General features: G+C 35.4%; 3 protein-coding genes and 1 pseudogene across 4 annotated transcripts; 3 read left to right on the plus strand and 1 right to left on the minus strand.

Annotated features, from left to right (window-relative positions):
- The first annotated feature begins 4,215 nt into the window (after positions 1-4,215).
- On the plus strand, positions 4,216-6,074 carry LOC106435227 (expansin-A1-like). Of its 2 annotated transcripts, XM_013876094.3 has the most exons (4): positions 4,216-4,440; positions 4,548-5,010; positions 5,272-5,592; positions 5,820-6,074. In XM_013876094.3, the coding sequence occupies exons 2-3, from the start codon at positions 4,568-4,570 to the stop codon at positions 5,576-5,578; spliced, it is 750 nt and encodes a 249-aa protein (XP_013731548.1). In that variant the 5' UTR covers positions 4,216-4,440; positions 4,548-4,567; the 3' UTR covers positions 5,579-5,592; positions 5,820-6,074. The 2 variants fall into 2 exon arrangements, with proteins under 2 accessions (XP_013731548.1, XP_013731547.1); XM_013876093.3 differs by having other exon boundaries at positions 5,272-6,074.
- A 1,551-nt stretch (positions 6,075-7,625) lies between these two features.
- On the minus strand, positions 7,626-9,105 carry LOC106435216 (annotated as a pseudogene).
- Positions 9,106-11,810: 2,705 nt separating this feature from the next.
- LOC106353808 lies at positions 11,811-12,251 on the plus strand. The gene has a single exon (XM_013793613.1). It carries the CDS (start codon positions 11,811-11,813, stop codon positions 12,249-12,251), a length of 441 nt encoding a protein of 146 aa, XP_013649067.1.
- Positions 12,252-12,308: 57 nt separating this feature from the next.
- On the plus strand, positions 12,309-15,028 carry LOC106353798. The gene is made up of 5 exons (XM_022696833.1): positions 12,309-12,560; positions 12,734-13,438; positions 13,708-14,039; positions 14,172-14,253; positions 14,336-15,028. The coding sequence occupies exons 1-5, from the start codon at positions 12,309-12,311 to the stop codon at positions 15,026-15,028; spliced, it is 2,064 nt and encodes a 687-aa protein (XP_022552554.1).
- Positions 15,029-16,407: the final 1,379 nt, after the last annotated feature.

Here is a 16,407-nt window from a genome sequence, read left to right on the forward strand (position 1 = left end):
GGTTATTCTAATACTTTTTAATCTTATCTTAGCCGTGGTTGTTATTCTCTCCATCCATGGAGATTTAGGGTTCTTGGAGATAATCTTTGTTCTTCATCGGTGTTCCGTCAATCATTTCTTCGTCTCTAACCTCGTTTTGGTGATCGAGAAGGGTTTAAGGAGGTTTCGACATGGATTTATCATCAACGGATGTTCAGGGAACGGTCCGATTTAGAGATGGATATCAGGAGAAATCTAAATCTCTTGAGGGGAGATTTTGGTACTCGGAGAATTGGGACAATCGATTGTTTCAAAGGGATATACACAACGAGATCCATGCCACTAAGGACATATCTTCAGGATGCTATCTGCAGGGGATTGAGTTATGGGAGTATAAGTGGGATACGATTAATAATGGTTTGTGTCAAGGTTGTCAAGGTTGTCAAGGTTTGTGTCTCTTTACTTGTGCAAAGGGAGATATGATAGGATTTGATTTGGAATATGATCTAAGGAATTGTTTTTGGGGATCAAAATGGTTTGGGGATCATGACTCCCACTGCGTGTGGAATCTCCGTCTCTTCGTCACGTACGAGAATGAGGTTAGGGTTTAATGCCCATCCTGCGATGTAAACTAAATGCCTAGCGCAATCAATCGCTTTATAAACATCTTCCCATAGGTTTCTTGCATTACAAGGAACATCAGGAATCTCTGTTTTTGTTTACAGGACCTTTATATGAGGGGAAAAAAGGATAAAAAAGAGGGATAGTAGTAGAACAGAAGGGAAATGGTGCTACTAACAGAGATGACTATAAAGATCAAGCTAGATGGTCTTCTCCATCTATTCAAGACTTTGGGAATTTGTTAAAAAAGTGAGGTCTATATATGGACTTCAGATCATGGAAGGTGGATTGATTCAAAGCATATACTTATGGCACACAACAGACGGTTTCCTCACTCGCATGAGATTTCCTCATACCTCAATGAGTCTACTGTAATGGGAACGGATTGGGTCACGATTATGGAGCACATGCGGTTATGGAGAACATATAGTTTTTTATTGTTTTGTCTTTTAATAAGCTCTATGGATAGTTTTTGGGTCAATATTTTTTTATTATTGTTGGTGTGTCTGTTTGGTTTCTTTGTATGAGCCTAAAATTCATTATAAGATATTGTAATAATAATATACTGGGTCACTAGACATTACGAGTCTTTTATGTTGGAATCAGAGGGGAGTTATGAATTCAATAGAATGTTGTACCAAAGCCTTTAGCGACTTTGTAGTATCAATGCTGACAGATTCTTTGCAGATCATATTTTGGGAAAATTTTGGGTCAATTTAATGGCGAACAATATTGCTTCTTTAATCATATCGTATTTTGTTGTATAGGAACCAGTGTTTTGAAACCCGACCCGGACCCGCGGTTGAACCGGTAAACTCGGCAACCCTGAAAAAATCCGGTTTGGGTTTTGTGAAAAAACCCAATATTTAGAAACCCGCAAAAACCCACAAAAACCCACAAAAACCCAATAGAACCCGGAACCCGATACCGGTTGAACCACTGGTTGAACCAATAAATAACTTTTACTTCATTTTTAATTTTTAATTATGTTTTTAGATTATGTTTTAGATTCTAAATTTCTAATTAAGAAGTGAAAATACCGACAAAAAAAGTTAGGTTTTTCCTTTTCAGTTTTATATTTGTGATTTTTAGATTTTAATGAAGATTTCACTATGCCACTTGAAGAAAATAAAAGTGAACAATGGTAGAGAGAACCAAAATTAGTTGATGTGATTTGGTGTTAGTTTATTTCCGTTATTGATAAATTTTTATAATGATTTTTTACTTTTGGTTTATTTTGTATTTGAAATTTAATTTATTATTCACATTAAACATTTAAATATTTATAAATTTTATGTCTTGATTTTTTTAGATGCCATAACTCTTACCTTGTTAGAAAAAATTATAAATAGTCTAAACTATTTTTTGATATTTTGTATATCTAATGAAAATAAAAATATAGAAATTAACGTTAAGTATTTTCTAAATGTTACTAAACATAAAAATATACACATCCAAACTATTATTTTATGTTTATAAAAACATTTAGAAAATATTAAACTTTAGTTTCTATATTTTTATTTACATAGCTGATATATTATTATATAATAAAATTAATTCATTTATTAACCCGCGGTTCGCCCGCGGTCGATCCAGTGATCCAGCGACCCGGTAAATCGTTCGGTTCAGTGTCCGAGTCGGGTTTAAAAACATTGATAGGAACCAAATGATGTAGTAGAAATATATGGTCCATTAAGAAGAGAGAGAGAGAGAGACAAATAACGAAGGAGAGAAAGATCGTGGGAGGAGAAAGAAATATATAGTTTAGATATGAGAGATTTAGGGTAGATTTAGTTTAGATTTAGGAAATATATTTATCGAAATATGAAAGTTTCCATATTTTTTCGTGATTTGCCTATAATATGTAATGTACGTATATCAGAGTGCTGAAGAGAGGGTGGGAGGTTTATTCTTCCTTACGCATTTGATAACGTAAAAGGCAGAAAATGTTATGACACATATAAAAAAGAAGGTAATTCACAGAGTCGAGGTTAGAAGTTGTAATAAAACTTTAAGTAGACTAAAGATATCTTGTTAGAATATTACCTGACGAAAATCTAGCTAGGATAGAATATTGAAGAAAGTTTTGTTTGTATTCTCTACCCAGGATAAATCCATGTGTAATACTTACTATCCAATTTCTAGACTAAGTAGATGACTAGAACTAATATTATATCCGTGCTAGAAAATAAAATAAAACATGATTTCACTATTTTTAAAAATAAAATTTAAACATATAAATAGTCATACTAATGTTTCCAAAGGCTTACATATTTTTTTATATTTTTAAAACTTAGTTTACTATTTTTTTCATTACAGAAGGATAAAACCTGTACAAAATGATCAAAACTATCAAAAATCCTATTTAGATAAACAAAAGTCGAAAGTGTCTCTTTTTCCCGATTTTCCCTAGATACAATTACGAGTTGATCGAAATATTGATTGAGATAAACGAACGACAAAGCTATACGTCTCGTGTAACAATCTAACTCAAAGCAGCCCACTGTGACCCACTTGAATTCCAACTTGAAATTTCTGTCTTTATTTTATTTTCTTGCTTTTCTTTACTTTCATTTATCATTCAAGTCAGTTTTAAATCACAACTATTTGCATCAAGGGTACCAAATACAATTTTTCGACGACCAAATATAGGATATTGTTAATTTCCTCAATTGTTTATTGGAAAATTAATATATAATTTCCAAGTAAAAATTTGTGTGTATAACTGTTTGAAGGCGCCTGAAAAATAGTTCTTGTATCTCACCTGTGTCTAGGCCTGCGGACCTGCGGTTTAAATCGAACCCAACTTGCCGAACCAAACCAAAACAAAATTTCGGTTAGCTTGTGAATTCGGTTCAATTTGAAAGGTTTATAAAAAAAATATCTTGGTTCGATAATTGGTTAGTTTGGTTTTCTAATTTTTTTTGTTAACCACATTTTGAACAAAACTAACCGAGTTAATCAAAACTTTGAAAAAACTAACTAACCGGAATTACCCGAATTTAACTAAATTTTAACCAAAATATAATCAAAAAATTTGGTTAGTTTTGGTAAAAAAACTTTAAACCGAACTACGTGAATACCATACCGAACCAATAAAATTCGATTCAATTCAGCAAGATTTTGGTCGAACCGAACTATCCGCATTTCGAACAACCCGACCCAAACCTGCAGGCCTACATGTGTCTTTGACTCTTTGTTTTTTTCATGCCATTAAATATTAAGATTTCAACGGTTTTTGGTCCCAATAATAAAGTAATTCTTCTTATTGTGTACTTCATTCGTTAATATTACATTTAATAAGCTCAATTTATAATATATATGGGAAAATCTAAAAAGAAATTGCATTATGAGTCTTGGCCTTGTTTTTAATTGAGAAGAAAATAAAGATGAAAATATAATAGTACTCACTCCGTTTTTTTTTATATTTGACGTTTTTCCTATTATTCCTATTATGTACAGATTATGATACATTTAATTTTCTAAACAAAAATATGTGTTAACCTTACCACAGTTCAACCAATAGCAAAATAGAAACTATAATATCATTGGTTATCTTGCATTAATTATTAATAAATTTTAAAACGTTAAATAGTCTGGAACAAAAAAAATTCTTCTGAAACATCAAATATAAAAAAAGAGAGCGAGTAATAAAGATGAATTGAAAAGGATAAAGTAAAGATGAGTGCATGGTAGGTGATTAACTAGTGGCAAAAACGTAAAATTTCACTCACAAAAGTTTTTCTATAAATCCTCTGTTGTATCCAATTCTAAACCAAACAACAGATTCTCATAATCATCACCTCTTTAAGGAAGGAAGAAAGATCAAAGCTTCTATAAGTAATCATCTCCTCTGTCTCACACACAAGCCCATTACTAGTTTTAGCTACTTTCATCTTCTTTTAGAATAATAGTATAAACTTATCAATCTTACTACCTATGTGCAGGTTTATAAAAAGATAACAAGATGGGTCTCGTCAGCTTCTTGGTTATGGTTGTTCTCGCAGTAATGACGTCACGTGTGAATGGATACGGTGGCGGTTGGGTAAACGCACACGCCACGTTCTACGGTGGTGGTGATGCCTCCGGCACAATGGGAGGTGCTTGTGGGTACGGAAACCTTTATAGCCAAGGGTATGGAACCAACACGGCGGCGCTGAGCACGGCTCTGTTCAACAACGGATTAAGCTGCGGTGCTTGCTTCGAGATACGATGCCAAAACGATGGAAAATGGTGTCTCCCTGGCTCAATCGTCGTCACAGCGACTAACTTCTGCCCTCCTAACAACGCGTTACCGAACAACGCAGGAGGTTGGTGTAATCCTCCTCAGCAGCATTTCGATCTCTCTCAGCCCGTGTTTCAACGCATCGCTCAACACAAAGCTGGCATTGTCCCCGTCGCCTACAGAAGGTAACCTTTTTCTTCAAATCCTCTGTTTTAAACCGGAAACAGAGGACAAAAACAGAGCTGCTCTGTTTCTTTCACTTCCAAAACAGAGGATGTGTTTAGAATCTTACTCGGTTTTGTAGAGTGCCCTTTTATTCAATTTCTCTGTTTAAACAGAATACAAGACTAAAAAAACAGAGCTACCCTGTTTTTTTTTTTTTTTGCTTTTCGAAAACAGAGGAGGTGTTTAGAAACTTACTCTGCTTTTGATTTTTGGTTTTGCAGAGTGTCTTGCGTGAGAAGGGGAGGCATAAGGTTTACTATCAATGGACATTCTTACTTCAACCTTGTTCTGATTACTAATGTGGGAGGAGCCGGAGATGTTCACTCGGCGTGGGTTAAAGGGTCGAGAACAGGATGGCAAGCCATGTCGAGAAACTGGGGACAAAACTGGCAGAGTAACTCTTACCTAAACGGACAAGCTCTCTCTTTCAAAGTCACAACCAGCGATGGTCGAACCATCGTTTCTAACAACGTCGCTTCCGCTCGTTGGTCCTTCGGCCAGACCTTCACCGGCGCACAGATACGCTAGGAAGGGGTGATTTGGTAAAAATTCTCATATCATTTGACCAAGTGAAAACTAGTGGTTCGTGTGGTGTTGTATGTAGTAGAAAGATTGGAGAGGGGCCATATTAGTAATTTGGTCCGTTCTTACCTAAAAAGAAGTGGTGCTTCGAGTGCTTGATTTTCCACAAAGCCTTGATGACGTTTCCTTTTCGAACCTTTCTATTATTGGTGAGGTTTTTTTTTAATACTAAGTTTTATTGATGCAGAGGTGGAATTAAGGACCACCCGCTAGTAGTACATTTATCGTGTTTGTATCCCCTCTTGAAGCGAGAGGGAGAGTTTCACCTTTCAAGAATTGGTAGATTGTATTAACGTCGTTAAGTCATCATCATCTATGTTGTAAATTTTCAATTTTTAAAAGTACGGAATATTTGAGATTGTTATTTTTCAGTTTGTGTGTCGTAAATCACCATATGTATTATATAGAGTGGAAAAAATAATAGGTATATATTTGTTTATTATGTTCACGCCCAGCATATATATTGGAAATTCTATAAAATAATTCACTTGAACTGCAAGTGAAAGCATAGTTAATATATTTTCATTTGCTATGAAAATCAAATTCTTTAGTAGTATTTCTTTTAATTGTCTTTTCTTTTTGATTAAAAAATATATTTATAGAACAAGACACGATATATCCATCTACTGTTCAAACTAACCTAGATAACTGACCCATCAGAAACATTAAGGCATCATTAATCCCGGTCTCTTAGCCGGAGTTCTTAACTCATGATTTGATATTTTTTTTATATTTTCCGGCTAAAAGATGGTTCTTATATCATTTATTTAAGAGACGGGTCTTAATTTTTCTTAGTAAAAATATAAGAAAAACTAAAAACCGCCTCTTAGCCGAAACTAAGAACCCTACTTAAAAGAGTGGGGTTAATGATGGTCTTATTTCCGACCAGTTTTTAGTATACCTGTATTGCTTATGCATCTGAGGTGTCAAAGATGTGAATAGAACGGCTCACTTGATTAAGTGACTTATGAGAGTAGATATACATCTTAGAATAATTACGAAGTTTGAGATATAAATAAAAAAATACATGTAAAATGTAATATTTACAAAAAGTTATAATAGTCTTTTTGAAATTGGCGCATGAAAATAATAAATATTCAACTTGCCACAAAGATATCTGAATGCTTGTATATCAAAATCTTTTGTACATATGTCACCATTTGTGCCGATGTATGAACGTATGATGTAAATTCACCTTTAACTATGTAGTTTTAGATATAGTGACAATTCTTTCGATATGTTTAGTTCGTTTGTGAAATACGGAGTTAGCTGCAATGTGAAGCGTATCTTGATTATCAAAGAACATATTTATAGATTTATTATGCGGTTCACCAAAAGCAGTTTGCATATCCATTCGAATTCTAAACATGTTGAACGATATAGAATACTCGGTCTCTGCGGATAAAGGCCACATCTTGCGTCTTTGTCTTCCAAAAAAACCCCTGATGTAAGCGCCTAAAATCACATTGCTTAGGGTCAATATGAATAACCGTCAAAAGAAGTTATGTGCAGGAGTATCAACTATCAAGGTAGGTCAACAAAATACACAAGAATAAAAAAAATAAAACTTTCATTATGCATTTTGGATAATCTCGTAAGTTACAAGCAACTTAATATGGTATCATATATATTTGTTGATTTTTTTTTTTTTGGTTTCCCTGTAACTTATCAATCTTAGCTTCATCCGCATTCTCGTGACTGCTCAAATAAAAGGCGCGTTTTCTCGGATCAACGCTTCGTGTTTTTCCGGAGCTGCTTATAAGTTTGGCGGCTGGATGTTTAGATATGTCAGAAATATAAGAAACCTCAATATCACACACAGAACAAAGAAGATAAAGTTTCAATCTTTTGTTTATTTCAGCATGGAGGCTGTTAGTACAAGAGTTGCATATTTATACAAAGAAGAGAAAGCAAGTGAAAGCCCTAAGCTGAGACAGATGGCTTCATCCAGTATCAGCTTCAGAATCGAGGGCTGAGAATGCATTGGACAGCTTTAGACAAAACGCTCTATCCGTACCAGTCTTGAGTAGTGTTTTGTCCTCAAGCTTCTTTTGGGAAAGACTAACTCTTTGTGACCGTTGATCACTTGAGTCTGAGCTGTCACACTTCGACTGGAGAACAGCACAAGGTAAGTCTTCTTCATACATCTTAGCTTTTCCCTTTTCTTCTTGAGTAAGTCTTGTTTTCTCGGGAGTTTGAGATGATGTTTGAACCTGAGCTTTGGTAGAGCTAAGTTCACTGATAAGAAACAGTTAGCAAAACAAGACATGCAATGACATGACTGTGAAGCAATTTAGATAATGATAAGCAAAACCATTGTTTACCCGTGGGAGCAGAGGATCATCAAAGACGGTAGCATGATAAGTTAGCCGTTAGCGTCTCAGAAGAAGCCAAGTTTCCTCCAAACTGAGGCTTATAAGATGCTTCCAAGATCTGGCTAACGTAGTAATCTGCGGGACTTCCTAATAGATTCCACTCAGCTAGTTATTGAAGCTTTGGATCATTTAGGAAGCTGAGATTGTTGAATTGCTGTTTTTGATATTTGAGCTTTTACCAAAGATTCCTGAGTAACTTTCAAGAGATGAACTTGCTGAGCAAGTTATGTCCCTGTAAGTATGATAAAACTGCATATTTGGGTCTTCTTGTTTTAGAGGAACATTCATGCTTTCATCTGTATGGACCCATGAGAAATTCTCAAGTTGTTGCTCCATATCCATTCCAAAATCTACATCTATTTCACTCGTCATCTGCATAAACGTATGCTTTAGTACATAAATATCCAAAGATGATATTAACTGTTTAAAACTAATTCTGTACCTGATTTTTGCATTCAGTGGACATAAGATGCTGATGCATAAGTTTGGTAAAGTGAGACCTTAACTAATCATATGGGTGATGGATTATACCTTATGAGTACGGATTTGATACAAAGACTGTCTTACTGAATTTTCTAGTAGCTGCAAATCATCTATGCTGTCAATCCTCTCGACCTCTGTCCAATAGCTATATCGAAAAACCATATTATAGCTCAAAAATCAAATAACATTTACTGTAAGTACGTAGAAGATCTTGGAACCTTAGTCTTGTGTCTATTTCTGATAAGTGTGTTTGCAGAATCCTGACTTTTTCGCTTAGGACCTCAAAAGTTCCCAGTTGCGAACAAAAATTGAGTTATGAGATTTTTCAGCTTCATTATTAACATTGTAGTACTTATAGTTGTACATGTTAAGCTAGAGGTAATAAGTGGAGTGGCCCATCTATCTTATATATTGCTTAGGATCCCTTCCAACTACCGATGCGGGACACTTTGTGTCTAATACGCATGGTTCTTTGAGCGTCAATCTCGAAATGCTCGGCAAGGGTCGATGGGCCAACTTTGGGCCAGATCGATGTGGATCGGGTTGGGCTGCGTGGATCGGGCTCTGATACCACGTTAAGCTAGATGAGCTTCCAACCTAAAACCAATTGGTAATAAGTAGAGTGGTCCATCTATCTTATATATTGCTTAGGCTCCCTTCCAACTACCGATGTGATGTGAGACACTTTGTGTCTAATAATACATACCTCAAGTGTTGGTTTGCTGAAAAGATAACGTAAAGGAACCATGTTAGTAAAACTTACCAAAACATAAATAAGATCAAAGAGAAACGAAAGAACAAAGCTATCTCATGATAAATGTGATTAAGCCACATCTTCTGTCTAGAAACCCTGATATATTTACATCATGGTCAAGTTTCATAAAGTTCTCTTCAAGGCCTGAGGTATTGTTACAAAAAGAGTAGTATTAATGATTGTTCGCAAAGATGTGACAAAAAAAAAAAAGGAGATGAGAAGAGAAATAGACTAAACAAAAACTACATAATTCAAGATTTCCCAACTTCCTCTTTACCCTTTATTGAGGAGGAAGTTGAGCAAACTTAGCAATGACTTCCCCAATGCTAAAACAAACCCCCAAAAAAGCAGAACATAAAAAAAGACTGAACAATGTTTAAAGATTAACGTTTGGTACTAAGAAAGAATCATCAGACCTGTGTTTTCCGGTGTATAGAGAAGGGTATCCTGAGGGAGAGTACATAAGAAGCACGATATCTATGTCGCATAAGATTTGATGAAACATATTTACTTGTTCAAAAAAAAAAAGATAGATAGAAACTTGTGCTTTTGAACCTTTTTTCATAGTTAGAAACATATTTACTTATTCATAAGATAGAAAAAAAAATATTTATTTCACAATATGATTTAGCTTGAGTCATTAGTGTTAATAAGTAAATTTTTGAATTGTTAGTTTCATTTTTAGTGATTATTTAATAAATATTTTCATTATATTCAACGATATTTATTATTAACGAATATTATCAAATTTAAGCAATAATTTATAGTTTTCTTCATCTTATGTTTACTTTACTAATAATAGTCATTGAATGTTTTTTATTTATTATTTTTCTAAAGAAGTTTTCTTCTCTTCTATGTCACCGAATCATCTTATCGATAAAAAAATATGAGTTCAAAAAATACAATCTCTTGCCGTTATAATTAAAAAAATCCAGCTTTTACTAGAAATATATAATTTATTACTTTCAGTTTATAAAATCTTAGTTAAATAGAAAAATATTTTTAATTATTGTTGATTTTGTTAATATGTATCACTATGAACTCGGATGAAGAGAAAATTCACACAATGCAATTAAGACTTTGATGAAAAGGGGTTTTATTTCATCGGCTTCACTGATAATTAATATTTATGGCTTAATTTTTGTAGATTTATATAGTATGTTATTTTAAAGTATTAATAAAATTTTATTAAGTTATTATCAGGGATGGATGTAGAGACTTAATTACTCGGAGGCACACGCTTTTTTCCATTATATTTTGTTTTGGTGTTGGGGCATTCTATAAACTAGTAGCAGAGCCCCGCGGGGTTATTGACAATTAGAATGTATTGTAATACTTAAAAAAATGTTATAGGAAGTGATGTGGAGTGATTTGTTTGTTAAGTTATGTAGTTCAAAAGAGGGGGGGGGGGGGGGGGGGGGGGGGTTACACTTAAATTTGGCCGGTTATAGTAGGGTAGTAGTTAACTTGCACTGCTTATAATTTTGTTTGTATGTTTTAGATGTAAGAGAAAATTTTAAAGTTTGTAGACTTTTATCCCCCTGACCATATATGTCGCGAGATGTCTTCATAAAAAATACTAAATAGTCATGTTAAATCTTTTTGGGAAATCTGTTTTTTTTAGAGCAAAAAAATGGTAACTATGTCCCTTTAGACTAATCTATACTACTTTATGTCCTATTAGACTAATTTTTTCCAAAATGGCAGTAATGTCCTTAAAAATGTAATTTTTTTAAAAGATATATATTGAGTTCGACAAGGGGATCGATCGATCCCACTTTACAAGGTATAGTGAATCGATCGATCCCGATCATTATTCAGAAAAAAATGCGAAATATATACTGATCGACCTGGTCCATTTAACTCGATCGGCTAAGGTCGATTTACACGGATCGACCGATCTGTAAGGATAGATCGATCGATCCCGTGCCCAGGACAGAATCCCAAATCGAATTTTTTGGTTTTGTATGATTATATCCGGATTGATTCCCACTTGGTTTGAACCGACCAAGCATGATTTCAACTCTTTAAACTCGATTTCTCTGGGATGAAACCCATAATTTCCCATTCACGAACAAAGGGGGAGAAAATCAAATTCTCACCCAAGTTCATTAACCCTAACTCACTCAATTTCATTCTGATTTGGACGATTATTTGACCTAACCCATACGATTTCGTGAGCTTTTTACGAATCTATCACTCTTTAGTTCGTTCTGCAAAGGTATGAAACTCTATCTCCACTTCTTTTTAGAGTTTGAAAATAGAAAGGTAAAAGGTAATTTTTTTGAGTTAGTTAGGATGTTTAGGCTTCAATCATGTGTTAAGATGATTATTAGAGAAGATTTTGTACACAATCATGGCTTAAATCATATTTTTGGGATAGATTTAGGAATTTTAGGTATTGTTTTTAAAAAAAAAATCAAAACACCAGAAAATTGAAATTAATACAGTGAGAATGCTAATTCTTTGACATTGGTTATTGATGAAGTATTAAGAGACATTATTTAACTGAGCTGTGATATTTGTTATTAATAGATATATGTTGTATTGTATTCAATTTTTAGGTATGGAGTTGGAGTTGCCTGATCGTTTATACGGTGAGGGATTGGAACCTCAGGTTAAGAAGATTAATAACAGCTGCCGACTAAAACTTCTCGAGTTCCTGAAAGAAAAAATGGAGCCCGAATTCGATGAAGTTATGAAAGATCCCATTTTTTCACAGATTATGGTTATCCAGAAGAATGATCTAAAGTTTTCGGCGAGGTTGGTACACTCTTTCTTGTGTAAGGAGTTGATGACAAGCAAGAGACATGAGAAGTGGTTCACTTTCGCTAGGAGACCTCTGCATTTTGGATTGCAAGAGTATCATGCTGTCACTGGTCTGAAAGTGAAGCGAGAGAATAACAGTGGGTTAGTGACATGGAAAGATGATGATGGTTTTTGGAGCAAGCAGATAAAGACAAATGGAAAAATAAATTTGCAGATCATAAAAAAGAAGCATTTGTAAGAGAGCAATACCTGGACTTGGGTTGATAGGGTGAGACTGATATATCTTTGTGTTATTATGGGTGTGGTGATGGGGAAGGATGAGAAGGTGAATATCCCTCATCAGTACATGAAGTTGGCGATGGATTTGGAGAAGCTTCGGAATTACCCATGGGGTTTGCATTCGTTTGATTTCCTTCTGAAGCAAATTGATAAAACAAGGCATAAATTGGAGCAGAAAGAGGGGTATCTGATGGAAGGATTCTTGTTTGGTTTCCAAATTTGGATAATGGAAGCTGTTCCTGCTTTAGGAGAGATTTGTGGCACAAAAGTCAGTAAAAATTTTACAGGCCCACTGTGTGGTAATTGGAGAAGATGTGCAAAATGTTCTTATGAAGATATCATTGGCGTTGAAAACTTATTCCCAGAAAATGTATGCATATATTTTTCTAATTAAAATATTTATTGTCGTGTTCACTTTACTAATGATTTGATTGTTTGTAGGGGATTTTGCATTCATTCATGGAATCCAACATAGATGGAGTGGTCCTTTTGGCAACTGATTTTGTACAGAAGGATGAGAAGAAAGATGAAAGAGTAGATCGCATTTTGGATATGATCAATAGCAAACATGATTGGAACAATCATGTTTGGGGAGTAAAAGAAGTTACGAACTCTGAATTTGAGGAATCTGGCGAAGAGAAAGGAGAGGATCAAACAGCTGATACTGAGAGAGGTGAAAATAGTCATGTTGCAGGGAATGTTGATGGCACATCTGATGTTTCGGGAAGAAACAAGAGAAAGCATGCAGACCGAGGAGCAAAGTCAAGGAAGAAGAATGTTTTGTGCCACCTAGCTGCTTCATCAAAAGGGAATATTGACACAGATATGAAAAACTTCTTGGAGGATCTGGTACAAGCTTCTTTTACTACTTTTGGGGAGAAATTCTGTCAGCAGTTCTCGGACAGGTTGGGAAAGATTGAGACTGAGGTTACACAACTCAGGACAGCTTCGGAGAGAACTGAGCAATTTGAGACAGGTGTAACCGACAGATTGGGAAAAATTGAGGCTGAGGTTACACAGCTCAGGACAACTTTAGTGGTGACTGAATTGGTGGGAAAGAGTGATCAAGCAAGCGGTCCTAGCATGACCAAAATCAACAGTGGTCCTAGCACCAGCAAAAAAGGCACTGCTCCATCAAAGAAAAAGGTAACTAATAAGAGAAAGAGTTAAAAGTTGTTGAAAGCTTGGAACTAGGCGATGGAATGTAGGTCTTTGAAGCTAGGTTGTTGGAACTTGGAATGAGGCGGTAATATGTATTTGAAACTTGTCGTTTATGTAATGACTATATTTAATGTAATATGTATTTGGAAGTTTGTATGTTTATTATGGATTTCTAACTTGTCGTTTATGTCTATTCTCTATTTTGAACTTGAAATTTGTATGTGTAATTTGTAATTGTACGTGTTTGTCAACAGGCAATAAAAAACCAAGAGTTAAAGACTGCTGATTCGTGTGTCAATTTACCTCGTGCAAAAGTTACTCAATCATCAGCCAGTGATCTTCGTATGGGTACACAAGAGTTTTTGGAAAGTTGCATGAAGAACCTTCCATTAGACACATTTGTGAAAGGTTTGAATCCTTCTCAAGCTAAAGTCGAAGATTCATTGGATTGGTTGGAACTTCCAAAATCATTGAAGAAGCCAACAGATTCATTGGACCTTCTAAAATCATTGAAGAAGCCAGCGGTCCGATTAGATGACCGAGATATAGAGCTAGACGGCGAAGATTTCCCTGATCGCTGCTTGGTGTTTGTGCATCCTGCAGATTTTTAGAAGATGCAGGACTGGCAAAATACACGAACGTATGTTATTCCTTTGTATATATCATTCCATTGATTTTCTTAATAATTGACATCTCTACCATTGTATTTTATTTACAGAGCTATACAGATTGGTCCTTCTATGTTAGACGATGATCTAGCCGGACGTATTATGTCTGCCAGCAGTTGGCTTAAAAACTACGTAAGCATTCAACCGGTTATTTCTATAAAATGTTACCTATTATATAAATGTATACATTACAGATTTGTCTTTGTTTTGGTAGGAAATTGATGCTATAATGTATGTTTTTCGGGAAAGGACAACATTGAAACGATGGAACGTAGACCGTGTTGCTTTCATGACATGCGTCTTCAGCGACCTCATTGCTAAGGATTACCAGAATTTCTGTAAGGGTATTAAGAAATACACCATGGATCCATTATTACTTCAATACGGTAAAGGTGAACTGCCTTCCCATGGAAGAACACGGATGTTGTGGAATGTCGATGTGGATCGGATGTACGTTCCTGTCTGGGTCAATTGCAACCATTGGATTGCTTTATGCATCAGTTTTGTGACTAGGAATATCCAGGTGTTTGATTGCGGGGGTAAAAAAAAAATCAAGGAAGTGGAAGCTTTCGCGCAGCTTATTCCTCGGATTGTCAAGGCTGTGCAGTCATTGACAATACAGAAGCATCTCCACATCACTCCGTACAATGTTTCCTATGTACCTATGAGTGGTCTTAACCGACTTCAATGTCATTGTGGTGTGTACACTATAAAACACATCGAATGCCACGTGCTTGGGTTGGACATATCTATGGTGAGTGATGAGAACATCTGGGGAGCTCGGATAAAGATTTTGTGGGATCTATGGGAAGCAGCTAATGATCTAGAACTGATTGAGAGAATGTCAAAGTATGAGCCTATTAAGTGTAGTAAGCCTGCCGAGTATGTTGAGATTGATGATTTATGATTTATTGTTGGTTATGCTTTTTTAAACTTATTTTGTAATGATTTTAGGAGTTTATGTTATAATGGTATTTTTCTATATACAGTACTTGAGTTTATAAAATGAAAGACAACATTATCAATTGAGAAACCATAAAGTTCACTAAACTCAAAAAAGAATTACAAATCCGGTCAGCCTAAATAGATCGATCGATCGAAACAAGATGGTCGATCCAAAAAGATCGATCTAGATAGATCGATCATTCTGTGTAGGACCAGATCGATCCAGACAGTCGATCCTGAGCAGAACAAACAAAAAAACGCGCAGCATATTTTGATCGACCTGTTCCAGTACGCTCGTTCGGCAAAGCTCGATCGCCTACAGATCGAGCGATCTATATTTCAGATCGATCGATCCCTCACCCAGACAAATCGATTTTATTGTTTTCATCGGTTAAATCCGGTTTAATACCCACTTAATTTGAACCGGACTAACACGATTTTATTCATAAAATCGTGAGACTCAGATCAAACCTCACTTTTATCTCCTTCCCCAATTTTTTTTGAGAGAATGGGATCAAACCCAACTTCATAAACCCTATCTCTCTCGATTTTACTTCGATTTGGACGATTCTTGAGCCTAACCCATACGATTTTGTGAGATAATTCTGAATCTACCACTCTTTCGGTCGATCTGTAAAGGTATGAAATTCTATCTCCACTTTTATAGTTCGAAATTGAAATAGAAAAAAGTGAAATTTTAGTGTTTTTAAGTCGTTTTGGCTTAAATCGTGTGTTAGGGTGATGATTAGTGACGATTTTCCATATAGCTCTTGCCTTAATTCGTAGTTTTAAGTTTGATTTAAGAAATTAGGGTTACTTCTTAAAAAAAAAATTTCGAAAATTTAGAATTAATAGACTGAGATTGATGATGCTGTAATGTTAGTTGTTGAGTTGCATAGGTGTTGAATCATTGTCCATGCCAATTAACTCAGTTTTATCTTTGAGAACTCATTTGTTAAGGGTTGTGTGCAGAAAATGGTGAAAAAAGGAGCGCCGAAAAAAAACAAGGAAGCAGCACCGGCGGCAACACAGACACGTGACACAACAGCTGCTTCGACCTCAGCGCAGCCCGAAAGTGGTGAGCCTCGGGAAGCAGCCCCTTGGCCTCGTGACCCATTGACTCCATTCTCTAAACTCCCTACAATTCATAACCGACATATCTCAAGTAAGAAGGAGCTGAGAGAACTTGCATCCTACACAAACCGCGATTACTATGCTGGTTGGAGTGATTACCACTGCATTCTCTACAATGGTTTGCAGCGGATGAGATTGAAACCAACAAAGTTCATATGCGATTACACTACAAAGGAGTTGGGAATTCTGCGGGATGTCAAAAAGATG

This window comes from Brassica napus, chromosome C2 (assembly GCF_020379485.1).
Source record: "Brassica napus cultivar Da-Ae chromosome C2, Da-Ae, whole genome shotgun sequence".
NCBI lineage: Eukaryota > Viridiplantae > Streptophyta > Magnoliopsida > Brassicales > Brassicaceae > Brassica > Brassica napus.

Coding starts and splice junctions, on each gene's coding strand:
- LOC106435227 (XM_013876093.3), top strand. CDS start 4,568: ATGGGTCTCGTCAGCTTCTTGGTTATGGTTGTTCTCGCAGTAATGACG. Junction 5,011..5,271: donor GTCCCCGTCGCCTACAGAAG/GTAACCTTTTTC, acceptor TTGGTTTTGCAG/AGTGTCTTGCGTGAGAAGGG.
- LOC106353808 (XM_013793613.1), top strand. CDS start 11,811: ATGGAGTTGGAGTTGCCTGATCGTTTATACGGTGAGGGATTGGAACCT.
- LOC106353798 (XM_022696833.1), top strand. CDS start 12,309: ATGGGTGTGGTGATGGGGAAGGATGAGAAGGTGAATATCCCTCATCAG. Junction 12,561..12,733: donor GAGAGATTTGTGGCACAAAA/GTCAGTAAAAAT, acceptor GATTGTTTGTAG/GGGATTTTGCATTCATTCAT. Junction 13,439..13,707: donor CTGCTCCATCAAAGAAAAAG/GTAACTAATAAG, acceptor GTTTGTCAACAG/GCAATAAAAAACCAAGAGTT.